Here is a 19,983-nt window from a genome sequence, read left to right as displayed (position 1 = left end):
TGTTGTAATATTCTAATAACAAAAAAAAATCCTATTTTGCTAACACTGTAGTAAAATATTAATGATTTTAAAGCAGATGTTCAGAACAAAGATGTTCACCTGCAAGCGCAGCCTGTTTGGGATTTTTCTTGTGACATGCTTGTCATATCAAGCATACCTCTCATGTTTTTTTCACCCCACAGCATGAATGTCTTGGATTTCTTTCCTATTCTTTCCTTTCATTTGTGTTATTTTACAATGCCAGCATGTGACACAGTCAGATCAAGCCTTGTTTTTCTCCTTTTCTTCACAACCACAATCTCGTCCTACTGGTGGAAATGAGCTCTATCCTGAGGTCAGTCTTGACCGTGAATACCACAGCTCTTTCACAGCCCATGTTTAATAGGAATGTGGCAATCTCCCTCTTTGTGAGCGTGTTTACCCTCCTCACATTGAGGAACGCTTATGTACACTGCGGGGAACTGTAAAAACTCGACCTAACCGTACCGGGTGGGGGCAGGGGATGCTATAAATGGCATATGAGTGGACAGTGTAGCCGAAACGCCGTGCAGTATTTTGTCTGTTTGCAGATTAGCAAGTAAACAAGGCTGTCCAGTATTAGGGGAAATCATTGTGTGGCTCCAGCTTTGTATCTGGCTGTGGGCCAGGCTTCTCAGGCACAATGTTTATGCATACGTCAGGGAGCTGGGCAATGTGTGTGTGTGTGAGGTAAGAGGAGGCTGGCTTTGGGACGGTGCCAACCAGTGTGATTTCTGGACCGCCTTGAGCATCCCGGTGTTGACCGACAGTCCCCCCCTCGGGCCCCTGAGTCGGCACAGCCCACACATTCAAAATATCCTGCACGAGCGCTCAGCCTACAGCCGCTTCTGCAGCGAGGTGGAGGGGGCGAGATGAAGCAAGCAGTGTATTGAGAACAAAGAACCTGCATGCGTTTGTGTCAACGACATGTTTGACCTGCAGTAATACAACCTAATAGATGATGAATGGGTTAATCTTTGCTTCTATTAAAATCAAAGAGAGATAATATGTGTATCTATCTCAGGTTGCTATGGGTAAAATCTCTCCTTTCAGTGAGCTTGACTAGTTTGCCTTCCAAGTCCTCATTTGATTGAACGTTATGGTTCAGTACAGTACACTCTGTTTGGTACGGGTCTCTCTGATTATGCTTGCATTGCCACTGCTAATGGTACTTTTACTTAGGAGGCTCCATAGTGTACGCCAAAATTTTGCTCAAAGAATATAGTCGTATGGATTTATCTATATATTTTGTCTTTTGTGAACTCAAGTTTACTATTTCAAATATATACGCACCACAAGCATTTGCAAATAGAGAGAGAAAGCTGCACCACTTGCTCTTTTCACACGTTTTATACAGTCTAGTGAATAGGCATGGGACGATAACCGTTTTCAAGGTATACTGCGGTTTGAAAAAGTCCAGGTTTTAAAACCACCAACATTTTCTGCTATACCATTCCTAAGGGATGTGTAAGCTTTTTTATTTACTTTTTTTTCCTTAGGACAACAGTATCTCCAGTATAAAAAAAATATACAAAGATGTCGTTTCCAAATCGTAAAGAAATCTGTGTTTTTGAAACTAATGAAGACAGCATAAGTCAATGATTCGATTTCATTATTCAGCCTGACATGTTTATGGTTCAATATTATAAATGTTTCTCAAAATAAAATGTATTGTGTTCAAAGGGGAAAGGCTGTCCGCAGGCTGTCCGCGGGGTCTTAAAGTCTTAAAGTGTCTTAAATTTCAAAAACAAAATTTAAGCCCTTAAAAAGTATTAAATTCTCTGAAATATGCTGTTGTGGGTCTTAAATACTTTTAAACGGGTCTTAATTTTCACTAATTGTCCATGCAAAGCTATGGCCAATCAGTACAGCCAATAAATCAATAAAAAAAAAGTTGAACAAAATTGGTTTAATTGTTTAATTGTCTTCCCTACATCCTTTCAATAACATTTGTTTAAATGTTTTTATGCAAACATTTATGTTGTGCTTAAATTTAGTTTATTATAGCTTTTAAAACTTGTCTTTTTTAAAAGAAAAATGATTATGCTAATAATAATATTTATGTATATAACTAGGATTTGCTTGTTTTGACGCATTATTTAAAATATGTGGCTAAGAAATAACTGAATTTTAATTTTAATGGCGTAAGCAAAAAAAATTCACTGGTTATTACTGAAAATTATTAGCATTTTGCCATTTCAAATTTTATTGATTATGGTTTAAAAAAAGTCCTAAATTTGACGTGATGAAACCTGCAGAAGCCCTGTTTTACCCAGACATTTAAAAAGAATATATTTTAGAGCAGTAATTGCAATATCATCAAACCGTGAAACTGTGATATTTTTATCCTAGGTTATCATATCGTCAGAATCTTATACCGGTCCATGCCTACTCGTAAACCACAATGGACATTGTATTGAAACATCAGTTTATATTTTCCAAAACAAACTAACCACAGAGTTATGGGATCAGAAAAATATCAGTCTGTAATCATTTTTGATATTTTAAATGAGAGAAATAAACATTCGTTATGGATGCAGCATGTTCGTATGCATGTTTAAAGTATACAATACTTTGTAGAAATTCTGTGAATTAAACTGCACAACCCGAAAGAAACAAAAAAATCTCTCTGTTATGGATGTGACGGATGTGAAATTGACACTTGTGTGACTTTGGTAAATCAAATATAATTGTTTAAATACATTGATAGAGACAATATTGAGTATTTTTACAGTACTGTAGAATACAAGCCTACACAAATGGCTATTTTGGTGAAAATTTTTTTTTTTTTTTTTATGGGAAGGTTGACTTATGCATGCAATTGCTCAGGACATACAGCAGATTCTGTTCTTGCTTGATGGCATGTGGTTGTTTATCACGAGAAGACGGCAAGCTTTGTTTGAGCTTTGGACGACCCTGATTCATTTTTGCACACTGTCAGTGTATTATTATATTAGCATGTCTTGGCTGTGTATTTAAAATGGTACTTCCAGTGTTGTCATTCTCTGGCTTGTAGCATGTGCTGATGATGATCCAATAGCATTTATTGGATCATCACCAGGGAGCCTAACTTACCAAAAAAGTGTTACAGTGCAGGTTGCTATTTTAAAACAGATGGAAACAGATAAATATGTAAATTACTGTACGGTACCAAACCATACCTCTCAGTGGAAATGGGCCATAAAGAAATAGAAAGCAGGGAAATCATCAAAGTCCTAAACTGGTCCTCATGGCAAAGCAGACTCCAAAGGTTTACTGAAGTTTCTAGAACAGACAGTGTTATTATGGGCTGATGGTACTCTACTGTCGCACTGGAAAGTTTGGATCAATTAAAAACTTGTGGTTTTATTGTGTGATTGCTACAATTTAACTTTTAATGAGACCTAAATTAACTAATCAAACCCCAAAAGTAAGGGTCATTTTCTGTATGCATGAAGCATTCTTCTGCTCTTTTGACTCCTTTGCACACTTTATAAGCATCCTTTCAAGTTCTCAGCTGATAAAAATACCATCTCATAAATACAATAACTCATAAAAATTTCTGTCCTGTAATATCTGTTGCAAAATATGCAGAAAAAAGCCTTTTTCTTTGGGTTTGAAAAAAAGAAAAGAAAAAGAAAGACCACTAAGTGAAACAGGATTACATTTATAATTTTCTTTTTTGGGCCAGACCAAAAAAGGAAAAGAGAGAACTACTAAACACAAGTGCAAAAACACCCTAAGAATACAGTTTGTTCCTCTTTGCTGTATATTCTGGCCCAGAGCTGTTAATATAGACAGGAAGAATCTAAAGTGTCCAGTCATAGTTTTGAAATGATTTATGCACATATACAGTTATGATGCTGCAGTGGTGAGAATAATTCTTTCACAGATGTTAAAGCAGACAAAGTTAACTCAATAATTATTTTCTTCTCATGAGCTCAATAAGTCACAAAGGTTGTACAGCAGCCTGTTAATTTTTACTATAAATAGAGTTTGGACCTTCATAGATGGAACCTAAAATGTAAGATTAGGGACTCTATTTTAACAATCTAGGTGCAAAGTCTAAAGTGAATGGCTCAAAAGCATTAAGGGCGTGTCTGAATCCACTTTTTCTATTTTAAGGATGGTAAAATACGGTTTGCACAGCAGCGCATGGTCTAACATGGTTGTGCTCATTCCCTTAATGAGTTATTAAGGTGTTTTGAGCTTAACATGCATGAAACCAATCAGAGTCTTATCTCTTATTCTCTTTAAGAGTGAGTTATGTCGCGCCATGGCGCATTTGGTATTTACACGGCGGACTTTGTAAGGGGAAAAAAGGAACGAGTCACTTAGAAGAAAACGGTTCAACGGACCGTCTGCAGAGCGAGGATAAAGAACGAGCCTCCCCCATTCGGCCTCTTTACTTTCACTTTCTTTTTACTTTTACTCTTTACTCCTTTACTTTCCTGGAGTAAGGAGACAATGTTGTACGCACTCTACTGAAGACATCCATTAGCCCACATATTACATTTTGTTTGTTAAGCACAAAGATTTGTTTCAAAACTATTTCTAAATTTTTTTTCTAAGTTTTAATTTTCAGCAAAGAAATAAATTAACAATAATAACAAAGTGTGGTAAAAAACAGTTGAAGCCAAAATTATTAGCCTCCTTTTAATTTTTTTTTCTTTTTTAAATATTTCCCAAATGATGTTTAACAGAGCAAGGACATTTTCACTGTATGTCTGCTAATGTTTTTTTCTTCTGGAGAAAGTCTTATTAGATTTATTACGACTAGAATAAAAGCAGTTTTTAATTTTTTAAAACCTTTTTTAAGGTAAAAATTATTATTCTCTTTAGTCTACAGAACAAATCATCGTTATACAATAACTTGCCTAATTACCATAACCTGCCTAGTTAACCTAGTTAAGCCTTTAAATGTCACTTTAAGCTGTATAGAAGTGTCTTGAAAAATGTCTAGTAAAATATTATTTACTGTCATCATGACAAAGATAAAATAAATCATTTATCAGAGATGAGTTATTAAAACTATTATATTTAGAAATGTGTAGGAAAAATCTCTCCGTTAAACAGAAAATGGGGGAAAAAACAGGGGGTGCGAATAATTCAGGGGGACTAATAATTCTGATTTTAACTGTACATCCAAGCACACGTCCTATTCTTATGCCCCATATGAGGGTAGGGTGGACAAATCTAAACTTGTTTTTGTTAAAACAAATATAAATATGCATATAATAAATACTACTACTACTAATAATAATGTAATAAAAAAATTGTCTGAAATAAACTGAAAAAAGCCTTCTGATTTAAAGGTGGCATGGAGGTAGAGTTTTTTTTAATATTAAATAATAATTTTTGTAACATTTGATCCTTTATTTCTTTTCATATGTAAGGATGTTTGTGTATAGCTGTACATCCTGTGTGTATTAAGCGTTTGAACTTGCATAGATACATAAGTAACGCGCCCTGCTCTGGACTTTAGATCTGCTTTTACTTGGTCAATGGCGCAGTCTATTTCAGTTCCTCAAAATAGCAACACACCAATAATCAGCCATAACACACCTCCATTATAGACCGGCACACCCATGAGTCCACACGAGTGGCACAAATGGATTTGCTATATAAACAATGTGGTGCCAAACGTAAAAAAGTAGGGTTGCGCTTATCTAAAAATACCAACAAATTGCATCAAACACGTCTTGCGCCTTATTGAGCTGGGTGTATGGTAAGGCCCTAGTAGTTACACATAAGTATAAAAACAGCTCCAAATTATGTAACCCAAGTAGAATGTTAATGGAGATTTAAATCTTTGGAAAAAAGTAAGATACACTATGTCCTTGTTTCCAGTGTGGCTGCACTCCAATTCTAATGCACAAAGTTGCATCACTGCTTAAAAACCATAAACACAATCGAAATCCGTTTATTAAAGCCAATAAAACTGTCTACATTGGATGCCATCCACAGCACAGTTTGCTGACTATAGTTGGGAAATACCTTTACAGCAGATCACAATTGTACCACTGATGCATACAGCCAAACAAGCATCTCTGCACCATAATGATTGCACAGGAAATTGAAAGAAAGCAGCTCATATATACAACCGCTATGTTATCTTTTAATGCTATATGGTGCTGATTTGATGTTTGCAGATAAATCCAGAGGATTTGGTCCATGAATGTATCTGATATCTGACATTCAGAGGCACAATGTTCACCAGGTTAAAGTTTGTAATAGCTCAATGTCTCTCATGCATATTTGTACCGTGTCGTATGTAGATTTTGACGTGGATTGCAGTGATAACAGAGAGCAGGAGCTCACGCCAGGAGGCTGGAGGCATCTGATTGATTGCCCGTTATTCAGAAGGAAATGAGCGTCATACACTGGTGACTGTAATAAACGATGGACAGCCCAGCTCCAGTCAGCTTCAAAGACATCTCTCCACTCCCTCCTGCTCGTGCTCAAAACTGAACAGGAAAGGGAAGGGCTGCAGGGGCGGAGCTGTGAGCTTGGGCTTTTCGGGGAATTCCCCTGACTTCCCCCACTGTTATTTGAGAGTTATCAGTGTTTACTGACGTTCAGATGCTCTCTGAGTTTTGAATGAACTACAGTATGCTTTTGATCATTTTGGTTAGTTGTCAGTTATTTTGTCAGAAACATTGGTTGTGGCACTGTTGCATGAATGCAAAGGTTGTGTTGATTTACTCTACAGGTCAAATGTTTGGGATCAGTAAGATTTTTTTTTTTTTAAATAAGTCCATTCTGCTCACTAGGGCTGCATTTATTTGATCACAAACACAATAAATTGGTACATGTTATTGCAGTTTAAAACAACTGTTTCCTATTAATTGTAGTTATAATTTATTTTATTTATTAATAGATCATTCATTAATTAACATATTGTAATGATTTCTGAAGATAACATGACATTGAAGATTGGTGTAAATTCAGCTTTGAATCACAATAATAAATGATTAAAGGTCCCATGAAATTCAAATAATTATTTTTCAGATGTTATTATCAGTATGTTAGTCTTAAGGCTGATTTATACTTCTGCGTCAAACACCGGCGTAGGCTACGGCGCTGATGCATAGCCCTTCGCCGTGGCCGTCGCCGTCACTGACGTGCACCTCTCAAAAATTGTAACTACACGTCGCAACAACGCGTAGCGCAAGCTCTGTGATTGGTCGGCTTGCTAGCGCCGACGAGTCTGGGCGGGACCGAGAGCCGCGCGAATGGCGCGAGCGATTGTTTACAAGTGTGGAGTCTCGTGAAGGAGCTCCGGATGGAAAGTTTTGTTTTGTGTTTACCTCATGGTTAAAGTTGTTGCACGTTCGCCGGTTCCTGCCTCAAAATGAGCGAGTTTGAGTCACTTGTACATCCAGGAAGTGTTCAGAATAGCAAAACAGAAGCGAAGAAACTCGACACAGAGGAACATTTACACCTCACTGCCCACTAGCGTTTCGGAAGTGTTAATGCAGACCAACAGAGACAGCGCGCAGAAGTATAAATGCACAGCTGCGTGCGTTGCCTGCGCCGTGATTTGCGCCGGTCACTTGACGCAGAAGTATAAACCAGGTTTTATGCAGAGTTCAGACTGCACCATTTTCAAAGTAATCGCATCACAGATGTTTTGACACTGCATGACTGTCTTAAGTAGCATTCTGTCGGTGCTGTTTTTACATTGTAAGATGGATCGGCAAAGGGGTAGGGCAAAAAAGACATTGCAGTATTTTTTGGTTCTGCAATATATATTGCAATAAATATGCAATTTCACTAAATTTGTTGAATAATTATTCGGAAAGAATTCTAATTTTAAATGAATTAGGATGATTCTGCAGTATTTCCTTTAGGATTTTTTCCAGCTGTGGCGGCAGACTCTGTTGGGCCTTTTAAACAGATCCACCAAACTACTTGTGGCATTATTTCTTAATGTTGTTAGCGCAGTGTCTCTTTGCTTGTGCCCCAATTTTCTCTGTTTGTGCACAAAACTTCTTGCACGCCCTCATATATACTTTGCTCAAGTGCAGATTTTCTTGTGCACTCTCAAATAAACGCTGCTGAAGTGGGATTTAGTGCGTTTATGTAACAAGTATGTCTCCAAGATGTATTAGATTTGCTAGAAATATCTATGAATGTCTCCAATAGACCTACAGCAGCATTAATGCTCCCTGAAGTAAAGTGAAACAGCTATAAACTCCAGCAAGATAAAGTCATCTTTACATTTTAAACTATTATAAAGCATTACCTATTATCTATAAAGTATAATTATGGAAACTTTGTTCATCTTAACTGATGTCTCCAATAGACCTACAGCGGCATTAATGCTCCCTGAAGTAAAGTAAAACAGCTATAAACTCCAGCAAGATGAAGTCATATTTTCATTTTAAAGTATTATATAACATTATCTATTATCTATAAAGTATAATTATAGAAACTGTGTTCATCTTAACTGAAAGCGACGCCGTGTTTGCTAGCCTTACGCATCACGCACTTGTCGGTCAGTCAGCACGTAACCTTAAAGGGGTAAACAAATGATGCACAGCACTACTATGATTACAGAAAAGATACAAATTGAATAAACATCTTCAAACTATTCCGGTATACAGTAATTGTATAAGCAAATGTGAAATAATTCGACATAGTCTTTGTTTTATAAACAATTTATTAAAATGAATAGTTATTGATTTGTCAAGTTGTAGACGGTACGATTTCTTAGGCCTCAATGCTTTTAAAGCCCTCTCAGGCCTCAAAAAAACTTGCGAAATGATCAATTATAATCCAGACTCAACATTGCGTATATGCGATTGATAACATTACAATTTTGATGCTGAAATGATAGATTGTGCAGCCCTAGATAGGAAGTTTCACATTGCATGACTTTACAATAAGAAGAATCATCGACAACTTGATCTCGGTCCACAAACTACGTCTCACAACCGAACACACGCGAGAAGTTACGTGGAAACAATGCGATGTCATGTAGTGTATCTTTTGTTATTACTGTAACTACATGAGAAAAAAGCTTTTAGTGGGTAGAAAATGAACTTATTTTGCTCACCTGGGTTTTGAACGGAATCAGCAATTTCTCCTAAATGTTTTTCTTTTTTCGACCTGATTGTGGTATTGCTCAGATGACACGTCAAACAGACACGGGTGCTGCTGACAAATGTACACTAGTTTTTCCTTCATTTGGGTCCTAATAGACCGAAAATAAGCTCTCTTAACTTCTCCCCCAACCTTCCGCAGACCTGTAAATGCCCATACTAGTGGATGATGCTCTCTCATTGGCTGTAATCATCGGATGTATTTTCAGTTCAAACACATTTCACACGGCATGATTTGAATCGCCGACAGCTCCAGATATTTAGCATTCCAAATGTCTGATAGGTGCGTCTTTGATAGTTCACACAGTGTAGTTGATACTCACGTGAACGAGCATCAACTTTTCTGTGATTTCAGGCATTTGTCGGCAGTTTCTCAAAACCTGTCGGCGAATTAAAATCGGGGCTATAATCATGCAACCTGAACTCGGCATAAAGGATATCTATAATCTATTGGGCTCCAGAATTCACATTTAAAAGATATAACCATATAAAGCTTGCAGTTCTGCCTAAATGAATCTTTTTTTTTTTTTTCACATCACCTCATACTTTAGTTTTTAGTTTCTCATCAAATCTCGACCAATCAATTGCTCTCTACCATCCGACATGCCATGCCTCCTTCAAAGCACTTCTTGTTTGCTTTTAATTTGATACGCTTGATCTCAACTATTCTCACAAAAACACAATGGGCTGTTTTTTTAAAACGGAAGGAGCTACTATGTGTCTCGCCCTGTCTTTATGTTTCTGTTAAGCTTATGTCAAACATTGATTTAAAAAATGCACATTTCAAAGCATGTCATGGGACCATTAAGAATGATAAAATATGTATGTATATGTATGTATATAATATCTCACAATATAATTGTTTTTAACTTGGAGAAGAATGGACTTCATAAAAACACTTTTAAAAAAAGTTACTGATCCCAAACTTTTGACCTGTACTGTAAATTCAAAAGCAGTACTAGTTCAGAAGTTCAATCATTTGTTATCATATCCCCCTAAACCACCATTATTTTTGAAACTGGAAAATTCTCTCCAGTTTTTTTTTTTTTTTTTCTGCCAGTGTGGGCGCAGGCTTCCTCAATGGACTCATTAAACACTGAGGTCCAGATGTCTAGAGGTACGTAGAATAGCCTTTCTCTAGCCACCCGCTCTCTCATTTGTCTTACGAGTTTGGACGGCTACAAAAAGTTGCCACATCTGTCCGCTGAATCGCAACAGATGTCTGCGGACTGCCTTCTCCTCCTGGCTGCCGGCCATCTCATGCATTTACCCTCATGACCAAAAAAAGCCCATTGACGTTTGCCTTCCTGCAAATGAGGGTGGACATGAGAAGAATTACCCAGATCTGAGAGTCATTAATGCCTGGTAATTTATACCCGTGCTCATTTCCATAACATGGTCATTAATTTATACCTGTCTGGTTGAAAAAAAAAGCATTATTATAATGTTTCACTCCCACTGAGAAAACCAAAGATGTCAAGTGAGATGGGAGATGATACCAAGCCAAAATCAAATGAGATACAGCACTGGCTTAGTTCGCAGTGGAGCATCTGTTTGTCTGTTCTTCCTCTCTATTTAAGAACGGTAATGTTCTTAAAGCTGGAAATATTCCAATGATGGGAAGAGCCCATGATTAGAGATGTGCAAAATTACATCTTTTCATAATCCACTAGTCAGAAGGCTGTGTAATTAGGCTGTTTTATGGTCATGACCACTGATCAGACACATTTCTTAGGAACTTTCAAATTGAAACTGTCAGTCCAGTTTTTAGAGTTGAAATAAAAGTATCTTTTTATAATAGTCAATGCAGGGGAAGTACATTTTTAAAAATATTTTTCTATTGTTTTTTTTTTCTTATTAAAGCAACAGTTCACCCAAAAATGAAAATTATGTAATCATTTACTGTCACAAGCACAAACCTGTTAGTTTCTTTCTGCTGTTAAACACAAAAGAAGATATTTTGAATGAAACCGGAAACCTTAACTATTGACTTTTTTTTTTCAATGGAGTTAATGGGTACATGTTTAAAGCTTTGTTCTTTTACGTTCAGCAGAAGAAGAAAAAACTCGTAAAAGTTTAAAACCTATGGAAAGTAAGTAAATAGTGAGTAGATTTTTGTTTTTAAGTGAACTATCACTTTAATACCAAAAGTATTAAACTTTAATAATAATAATAATAGTGATGATGATGGTAATAATAAATATTATATCTGGAGTAGATTGTTAATAATTTTTTTAACCCTTCAAATATACATTATATATACAAAACTTGATTATTTTCTGTTTATTTTGTTTAAATCAGTGCTGTTGGTGGAGAAAACTAAATACAGCGGGGAAATAAGTATTGAACACGTCATCATTTCTCTCAGAAAGCATTTTTTTTTAAAGGTGCCGTTGACTTGACATTTTCTCTAGATGTTGATAACAAGCAAAGAAATTCATATATGCAAAGAAAATTAATCTAATTAGTTTACAAATTAAGTTATGTGCAATAAAATGAAATGACGCTGGGACAAAGTACTGTATTTCACACATGAAGAAAGGGAGTTGTAAAAAGGCAGTGAAAGCCCAGAAAGCATCTGGAATTTCTCAGAAGTTATTCAGCAACCCTCTGCCCCTCGTCATTGTAAATTAATATTAGCTGCTTCAGTTCAGCATCTACATTAGCAGGATGATGAAGATGACACCAGGGTGGACATTTCAGCAAGACACTGATCCAAAACACAGCCAAGGAATCTCAAATGCTATCAGAGCAAGAAAATCAAGCTACAAAATGGCCCAGCCAATCACCTGACTTAAATCCAATAAAGAATACAAAATAAAGATCTGATTTGAGAGATGAGACCCACAGAACCATCAAGATTTTTACACTCTGTTGAAGTATGTGAATAAATCTCCACAGAGCAATGCATGTTACTTCATGAGATGCGTCTTTGAGCTGCCATCACCAAAAAAGCCTTTTATGTAAAGTATTTAATATATTTCAGTAGTTCAGTACTTTTTCCTTGTGTCATTTGATTGTTATTACACACAAATCAGTTACCAGATTTTTTGCTTTATTTTTAGTTTGTATTGTTTGGATTTTTACCAAAATCGGATTCAATTGCTTAAGAAATATTATTCCCAAAAACAAACATGATGTATATACAGTATATATAACTTTTTTAAAGCAGAGGGATTCATTAAAATGGATATAGTTATGCTTCTTTCTAGTCTTTGATAAGACCAAAGTAGTTCTAATAATAATAATTATATACTGTAATTCTATATAATTACAACAATAATAATAATACATTTATTACTAATTATTTTAGATTTATAAATCCTAATTAAACAAAATTTAGCACAATAAGGCAGTATTTTGACATTAAAATGTCTGAAACACATTTGTTTTTACTTTCTATCAATTTTTCAGTGGACCCCCAAGCACCCCCTTGTGGCCTCTTCCTCCCCTCAGTTGATCCGGCTAATCGACAGATTGGTTGATGGATGAGCAGTTGATCATTCCGTCCATTCCCTATAGCCACAATGTAATCCATTTCCAAATGTTGTTTTGAACTCGCCACACAATATAAAGCAACCCTCCCATAGATTTCATGCAGAATGAATGGGGTCATGATGTGAACACCAATGTGCAACTAAAGATGCCACTTTGTCTCCTGTCAAAACGTGTGCATCACAGCTGTACAAATCACTCAACTTCTCGTTTAATTACCATTCATAAGTGCGTGTCCGGCTTCACTCCTGTGACTTGATAAAGGGCACTAATGACTCGTGTGATTTGGGACTTCTGAGGGTCTTTTTTGTTGAAGAGTGGCAATACATCACGTGTTAATTACACAGGATTTAATGCGTTTCCTGAAATTTACAATATTCCATCGGATGAGTGATATTAAAGCTCTTAATTAGCTGCGGTCCAGGAGTATCAGTGTGGCATTATCTGGAAAAAGCTTCATCAAGCCCATGATCTCCCAAGGTGACCAGGAAGTAGCTATAATAGTGTGGTACTGGAAAACGCAGCATTGGAAGAGGATGGCGGCATATGGTGATTTATTCGTAAGACATAATGACATCATTCTCACCACATGAGAAACATAAATTAGGCTTATCTCTAATGGGGGTCCTGGGCTTCTCTGTCAGCCAGAGGTCTCTCTCTCTCTCTCTCGCTTCTGAGATTTCACACTGCGCCTTTGGCAGGGCGGCTCAGGTTTTCCCAGGAGAGAATGAGCTGACAGGTGAGAAGATTTATTACTCCTTCCAGAAGTCGGCGCATTCATCGTCCATCCTTCCATCATAGGCACAAAATACCCATTTGAGATTTTTACAGATGTCCTTTGTTGTATTAAAACAGCGATATGTCTTTCCACGCTGACTTCTTTTGTTGTTTACAAACTGGTAAATATGGCAAAACCAGCCAGTCTGTTCCCTTAGAGGGAGTGGGTTGTGTTGAGATATCATCATACGCCATCATGTTATCGTGAAGAGACATGTAACACTGCATCTGTGAGTGATGAGAGTCGTCTGTCAGGACAGATGTTCCTGTTGGGTCCATCATAGGAATGCTGTGCGGCGTAGCTTTGGAGATCCCACAACAATGAATGCAGCAGCTGGCAGGGAAGCTCCGAGCAACATATATGTAATAGTATTCTTGTGGTCTGGACCAAGAAGTGTAATACCATAGCCAACCATTGGTGCTCTAATTAATCTCTTGACCCCTGATAACCTAAATCTAATTAGTTTACAAATTAAGTTATAACACAGGGAGTGGCGCAGGGAAGAAAAATGGTACACATGTAGAAAGGGAGCTGTAGAAAGGCAGGGAAAGCCCAGACAGCAGCTGAAATCTCTCAGTAGTTCTTCAGCAAGCCTCTGACCTTCGTCTTGTTAAATTAATATTAGCTGCATTAGTCCAACATCTACATTAGCAGGATGATGTAGATGAAACCAGGGTGAACATTTCAAAAGACAATAATCCAAAACACAGCCAAGCCAAACTCTCGAATGCTTTCAGAGAAAGAAAATCAAGCTGTAGAATGGCCCAGCCAATCACCTGACTTGAATCCAATAGAGAAAACAAAATAAAGATCTGATTTGACAGACGAGACCCACAGAACCATCAATATTTTTTTATGTAATAAATTTTATGTAATAGGAATAGCATTCTTGTGGTCTGGACCAAGAAGTGTAATACCTGTAGATAGCCAACCATTGGTGCTCTAATAAATCTCCTAACCCCTGGTAACATTATTGAGTTTATTTAACTCTTAAATAATGATTAATTGGGGCGACGCAGTGGCGCAATGGGTAGTGCTGTCGCCTCACAGCAAGAAGGACCAGTTGGCGTTTCTGTGTGGAGTTTGCATGTTCTCCTTGGTTTGCGTGGGTTTCCTCCGGGTGCTCCGGTTTCCCCCACAGTCCAAAGACATGTGGTAAAGGTGAACTGGGTAGGCTAAATTGTCCGTAGTGTATGAGTGTGAATGAGTGTGTATGGATGTATCCCAGATATGGGTTGCAGCTGGAAGGGCGTTCACTGCGAAAACACATGCTGGATAAGTTGGCGGTTCAGTCCGCTGTGGCGACCCTATATTAATAAAGGGACTAAGAATGATCTAATTCAGTGGTTCTCAAACTTTTTTCATCAAGTACCACGTTAGAAAAAAATTGTTTCTCCAAGTACCACCAAAATGAGCAGTATTGAAATACAGTAGCGTAGTAGGCCCAGTAAAGCAGCTACAACTCTGCACAGTTAAAAAACCTGGCAGATTACCTCAGAAATATAGCCTATATATAATATATGGCATATTATATACATCATTTTTAATAAATTTTGATTTATATGTAGCATGTACATGACATATTTCATTCCTCCGTGTACCACTAGAAGGAAGCCCGCGTACCACTAGTGGTACACGTACCACAGTTTGAGAACCACTGATCTAATTCATGACTAATGAATGAATGAAAGAATGAATAACGATTAATTGATACTCTATTCAGTTCCTACATTTGTGGTGTTCTCTTACCAGTGATGTTTTTTTATTGCTGTTGATAATAGTATATAACTAAAGCTACAATTTGTAAAGTAAAGTACAGTTGCAGAGTTTCTGCAGGTTTCTTCAAGTCTAATTTAAGTCTTAAAACCTCTTTAAGACCATTAAGAATGACATTTTAGACTTGTACAGGGTTAAACACTAAGGATTTTTTAAAGACCCGGCATTATCATGAGGAATCCTATTATTATCTTTAGTTTTCTTTCCCTGATTAGGGAATTGAACGGGGAATTTGCTGTATAAAAAGCTGTCTAACAATTGTTGTGAATTGTATCTATTTGCAATAGACAGCTTAAATGTAAAAAAATAAGATTTTATTGAGATGTATTGTGGGATGATTGGATGGATGTTGGCCCAACGATGTAGCTTTTACTTGGTAAAAGCAAAATTAAGACCTGTTTAAAATAATTTAAGACCTACAACACTACATTTCAGCAAATGTAAGACTTTTTAAGGCTTAAAAATTTGTTTTTGACATTTAAGATGTTTTAGGACCCAGCAGACACCTGGAATTGTTTCCTCTAATATGAAAAAATAATTAACCTGTTATAGAATCTTATAAAAATATTAAATATTCTTTATTTATGGAAAAAGGCATCAAAACCACTTTTTTAATCCTGGCTTTCAGAATTTTCCACCACTTTACATTTAGAGAGACTAAGACACAATCTTTCTGATAACTGCCAGCTTCAAAGCTACTTGGAAACCCTTTTTTAAATATTCGTTAAAAGCCCAGGATAACAGTTTAAAGGTATAACCCTGTTATCGTCTGCAAGATTACCATATTGCCTGCGCCCACTGGCCTAGTTATATATGTGTAACATTGCTGACCCATGTATAATATTAGATAAACTAATGTAATAATAGTTTTAAAATCTTTTTCTTTTTTTGCTTTTTCTGTTTTGTCTTTATAATTGTTGTTGCTTTTTGTATTGCTCTGTGTTGCTTTAAGAAAATAAAAATAAAATATAGAAAAAAATGTTATAGAATCAATCAGCCAATTTGATAGTAAAAAAAAATCTAATTAAAACATAAATAGAAAATAATGATTGGAGCATCACTATTTTGGTATTTTATGCATATGGTAGGGTAAGCGTATGCAGTCTATGTGTGTGTGTACTTTATCGTCAATAAAGTACATGCATACCTACGTGAGTATGCACCATTTGATTTCAACCAAAGATAAAAAATTAAAGATACTTTAAACTTTTGAACTGAGATGTAGTTAGGCGCTGTCTGTGTGTGTGTGCCAATTCATTGAAAGTGTTCAAATTTTAAAGACATGCCACAGCTCTTCTTGTCCAGTCTGCAACCGCCTTTAGAGTTTGTCTGGATCAGGCGATGCACATCATTGAAAGAGATCTCAAAGGAAAGTGAGTGTAGAATAATATCTTGACAGCTGTAAGTGTTAGATTGTTGGAAGTGAGGTATTATTGTCTCACTCTAATGCTGATCCACAAATCATGAGAGAAGAGATCTTGCTGACGTGCACGGATAAATATTTTATAATATAGACTACACTATTCTGTAAAAATAAGACTTGTCAGTTTTGATTTCAGTGTAACTTAAATTCTTGTTTTTGCTCTTTCAGAAAATCAGAGGAAGAGGTGGACATGGACAAAGTGACCGCGGCTATGGTGTTGACCAGTCTGTCCACTAGTCCTTTGGTGCGGAGTCCTCCTGTTAAAGTTAGTGGTAAGTAACATTAGATCACAACAACACTGTGATCTAAGCCCCATTTTCACACACTCTGCTCTGAGCTGCAAAAACTGCTGTGCTATTTCCTGTTTTTGCTGTCACATGTGTATGAAAAACTGTCACATGAGATAGCAGTGCTTTAGCTCAGAGACTGTCTTTTGTTATCTTGCCTTAAAGCTGTCGTCTAGTAATAGCTTAAAGGAGCTTTATCATACAGTTCTGTTACATTTGATTCCCTTAAGTTGTTTTATGTCAGAAAAGCTGTCTTGCTCCAAAAAGTCATAATTTAGTTTAAATGACAGATTATCTTAGACCATTTTACATGGTTTATGAAATGTGTTACTTTTAGTTTATTTATCATAAACATATATATTTTTTTTGTTTGTGAATAAGACTAGGAGCAATATAATAACACAATAGGAAAAATATAATGACACAAGTGAAAAGTACTAAAATATTATAATATATCACATTATTATGAAAATCTAAACATATAACAAACTAAAATATAGTTTTATTTATTTTATTTTTTTCTGTTTTTAGTCATTTTAGTGGTCGTTTGTTTTTTCAGTTAGTTTTTTTAATGTCACAATATATAACAATATTTTATATTTACATCCCTGCTAAAAAAATGTTGTATCAAAAACAATGTCTAAAATCTAAACAATGAAAGTAAAAACAGCTTCTCCAAGTTGGTAGTGAAATATTAATTAAAAGTTCGATGTCAACATTTGGTCCATCACAAAGCTGAAAATTAGCAAAGATCTTTTTTTTTTACATCACCCAGCTCCTTAAAGACATTGAGGACCAGTAGCAATTTTAGTCTTTTCATTTTAGGGGGGCTCAGCTCCTTATAGGCTAAACGCTGGCAGCTAGCTCTCTGCAACTCTTACATAGTCGGCCACTGAAGCTAAGCAGGGCTGCACCTGGTCAGTACCTGGATGGGAGACCAGACTTGGGAAAGCTAAGATGCTGCAGGAAGTGGTGTTAGTGAGGCCAGCATGGGGCGCTCAACCTGCAGTGTGTGTGGGTGTGCGGATGAGGAGATTTCCCCCATTGTGTAAAGCACTTTGAGTGTCATAAAAAGCGCTATATGAATGTAAGGAATTATTATTATTATAATTATTATTATTATTATAGTAAACAATAAATAAATAAGAAAAATTAGATATATTAAATATATTTATATATATATAAGTAATCATTTTAAAGTAATAAAATTAAAAATGTTGGACTAACATAGTTGGGTTGCATAATAAACTAGCAGTATTGCATAACCATTCAGAATAAGTTCTGAATGAGCCAAATAGTCTTAACATACCTGTTTGCTGTAGTACAAACCACTTTCTATACTCAAGTAAAATATTTTAAAGTATTAAACAAATAAAACTGCCACTTCAGAATTCAGAATGGCATAAAAATATACATAAAAATAACATACAGGCTAATTTACATATTTTTCACAGTCGTTATATTAGTCATAATAGGAAATATTTTTAATACAATACAACACATATTGGATTATGATGTTTCATGATGTTTCACTGCGCATGAGTAAATGCAAGGGTATAGTTCATGCCACATGCACTGTAATGTGTTTTATAGTCATAGTTAATTTTGAAATAAAAATAGTAAAATGTTCCTTAACAATTACATTTTTGCTGGAGGAAACGGCTGTGATGATGAGGTGAGCGCCAGTAGATGGGAAACCTGATTGCTCCTCCATGACATTGGGGTACAAGCGATACAAGTGTTTCTATAGCAAAGAACTGCAAATATTCAGTTGTTATAACAATCTTTTGATAAACACACACCTTATTCTCTCGCTCTGTACAGCTGTGGTTTGCTGATTGAATGAAAAACGAGTTGAAAACGGGCAGGAGCGGAAGTCTGCTACCCATTTCATTTAAAATTTAAAAGGGACTGAGGTGATAATTTAGTAGTGTTCAGAAAATATATGAAAATAGAAATATATTGGAGCTAAAGCACCCCCAAAAGTGGCCTAGTGACACCCATGTTAAGGATTATATCTTTTGATGTCTTTTAAAGGAGTACTATAATTGTTGCTTTTATATATAATCAAGACTTTAACTTTCTGTCACAACACTATGTTAAAGCTCCACTGCACAATAAGACTAACATGGTAGTAATGTCTTTTCACTTCCCATTACACTTAATTGAAAGTGTAGTATATTATAAAGCCATAAGTGTGTCGGTATGATGGTTATTATTGCACTTTAATGCCTCTTCACCATACAGAGGGTCTAAATGGCTCCTGGAAGGACGGAGGCTTTACTCCATCCAGCTACAGCAGCAGTGGATATTGGAGCTGGAGTGCACCAAGTGACCAGTCCAACCCGTCCACCCCCTCCCCACCGTTGTCGGCCGACAGCTTCAAACCCTTTCGCATGCCCAGCCTCAGCGGCCCGCCAGACGACAACATCGATGAGCATGATGGGAACAGCTTGCTGTTCGACGAACCCATCCCCCGCAAACGCAAGGTGAGGTGCTGTCATCTCACCTTCACTTATGGAGATTTGATCAGGCGTAACTTAGTTAAATATTACTATAGGAAGAATGGATAAAGGAAGATAATAGATTTACAACGAGCGCCACACAAAACGTCCCTGGCATGGTTTGTGATCCTTGAAGTCAAATTCAAATGTGATTTAGAGTGAGGCGAAGACTCGTGTTTGAGTGCTGAATATGGTATTTCATGATAGAGGTCAATTTGCGTATTGATATCAAACAGCTTTCACAAATATTAAATATGTGCAAAAATAAATGCCAGTACTATAAATGTATTAGTATTATGACTGATAGAAATTGTGTCGATCAAATGGGGTTCTGTTTAAGGGTGAGCGATATAGCAAAAATGCAATCTCGATAATTATTTTCGATATTAAATGATAACAATATATATTTCAATGTAACTTGTTATTGTTTCCACTTTTAAAAGAGTATCCCAACCATGACTGAAGGCGGATACTGCTGGCGGGAAAGTAAAGTGTTGGCGGGAAAGTAAAACCAGCACGTGAAACATTACTGGGTGATCTATTTTCAGACGATAAGTTTCGGTGACCAAAATTTCGTTAAATATCTATTAACAACACATCTATAGATTCCTGTTGT

General features: G+C 36.3%; 2 protein-coding genes across 3 annotated transcripts in view; both read left to right on the top strand.

The window, feature by feature from the left end:
• The window catches only part of hpca (hippocalcin), an 802,589-nt gene that overhangs the window by 735,572 nt on the left and 47,034 nt on the right, over nt 1-19,983 (top strand). The gene's annotated exons all lie outside the window — the stretch shown is intronic.
• Nucleotides 1-19,983, top strand: part of znf704 (zinc finger protein 704) — a 93,862-nt gene that overhangs the window by 47,266 nt on the left and 26,613 nt on the right. For both annotated transcript variants that reach the window (XM_073930927.1, NM_001044918.2), the window contains 2 exon segments: nt 16,745-16,848; nt 19,111-19,352. In XM_073930927.1, the coding sequence (XP_073787028.1) occupies nt 16,745-16,848; nt 19,111-19,352 (346 nt within the window).

This window comes from Danio rerio, chromosome 19, assembly GCF_049306965.1.
Source record: "Danio rerio strain Tuebingen ecotype United States chromosome 19, GRCz12tu, whole genome shotgun sequence".
Classification (NCBI taxonomy): Eukaryota; Metazoa; Chordata; class Actinopteri; order Cypriniformes; family Danionidae; genus Danio; species Danio rerio.
Note: the sequence above shows the minus strand (reverse complement) of the source record. Positions and strands in the feature narration are given on the sequence as shown.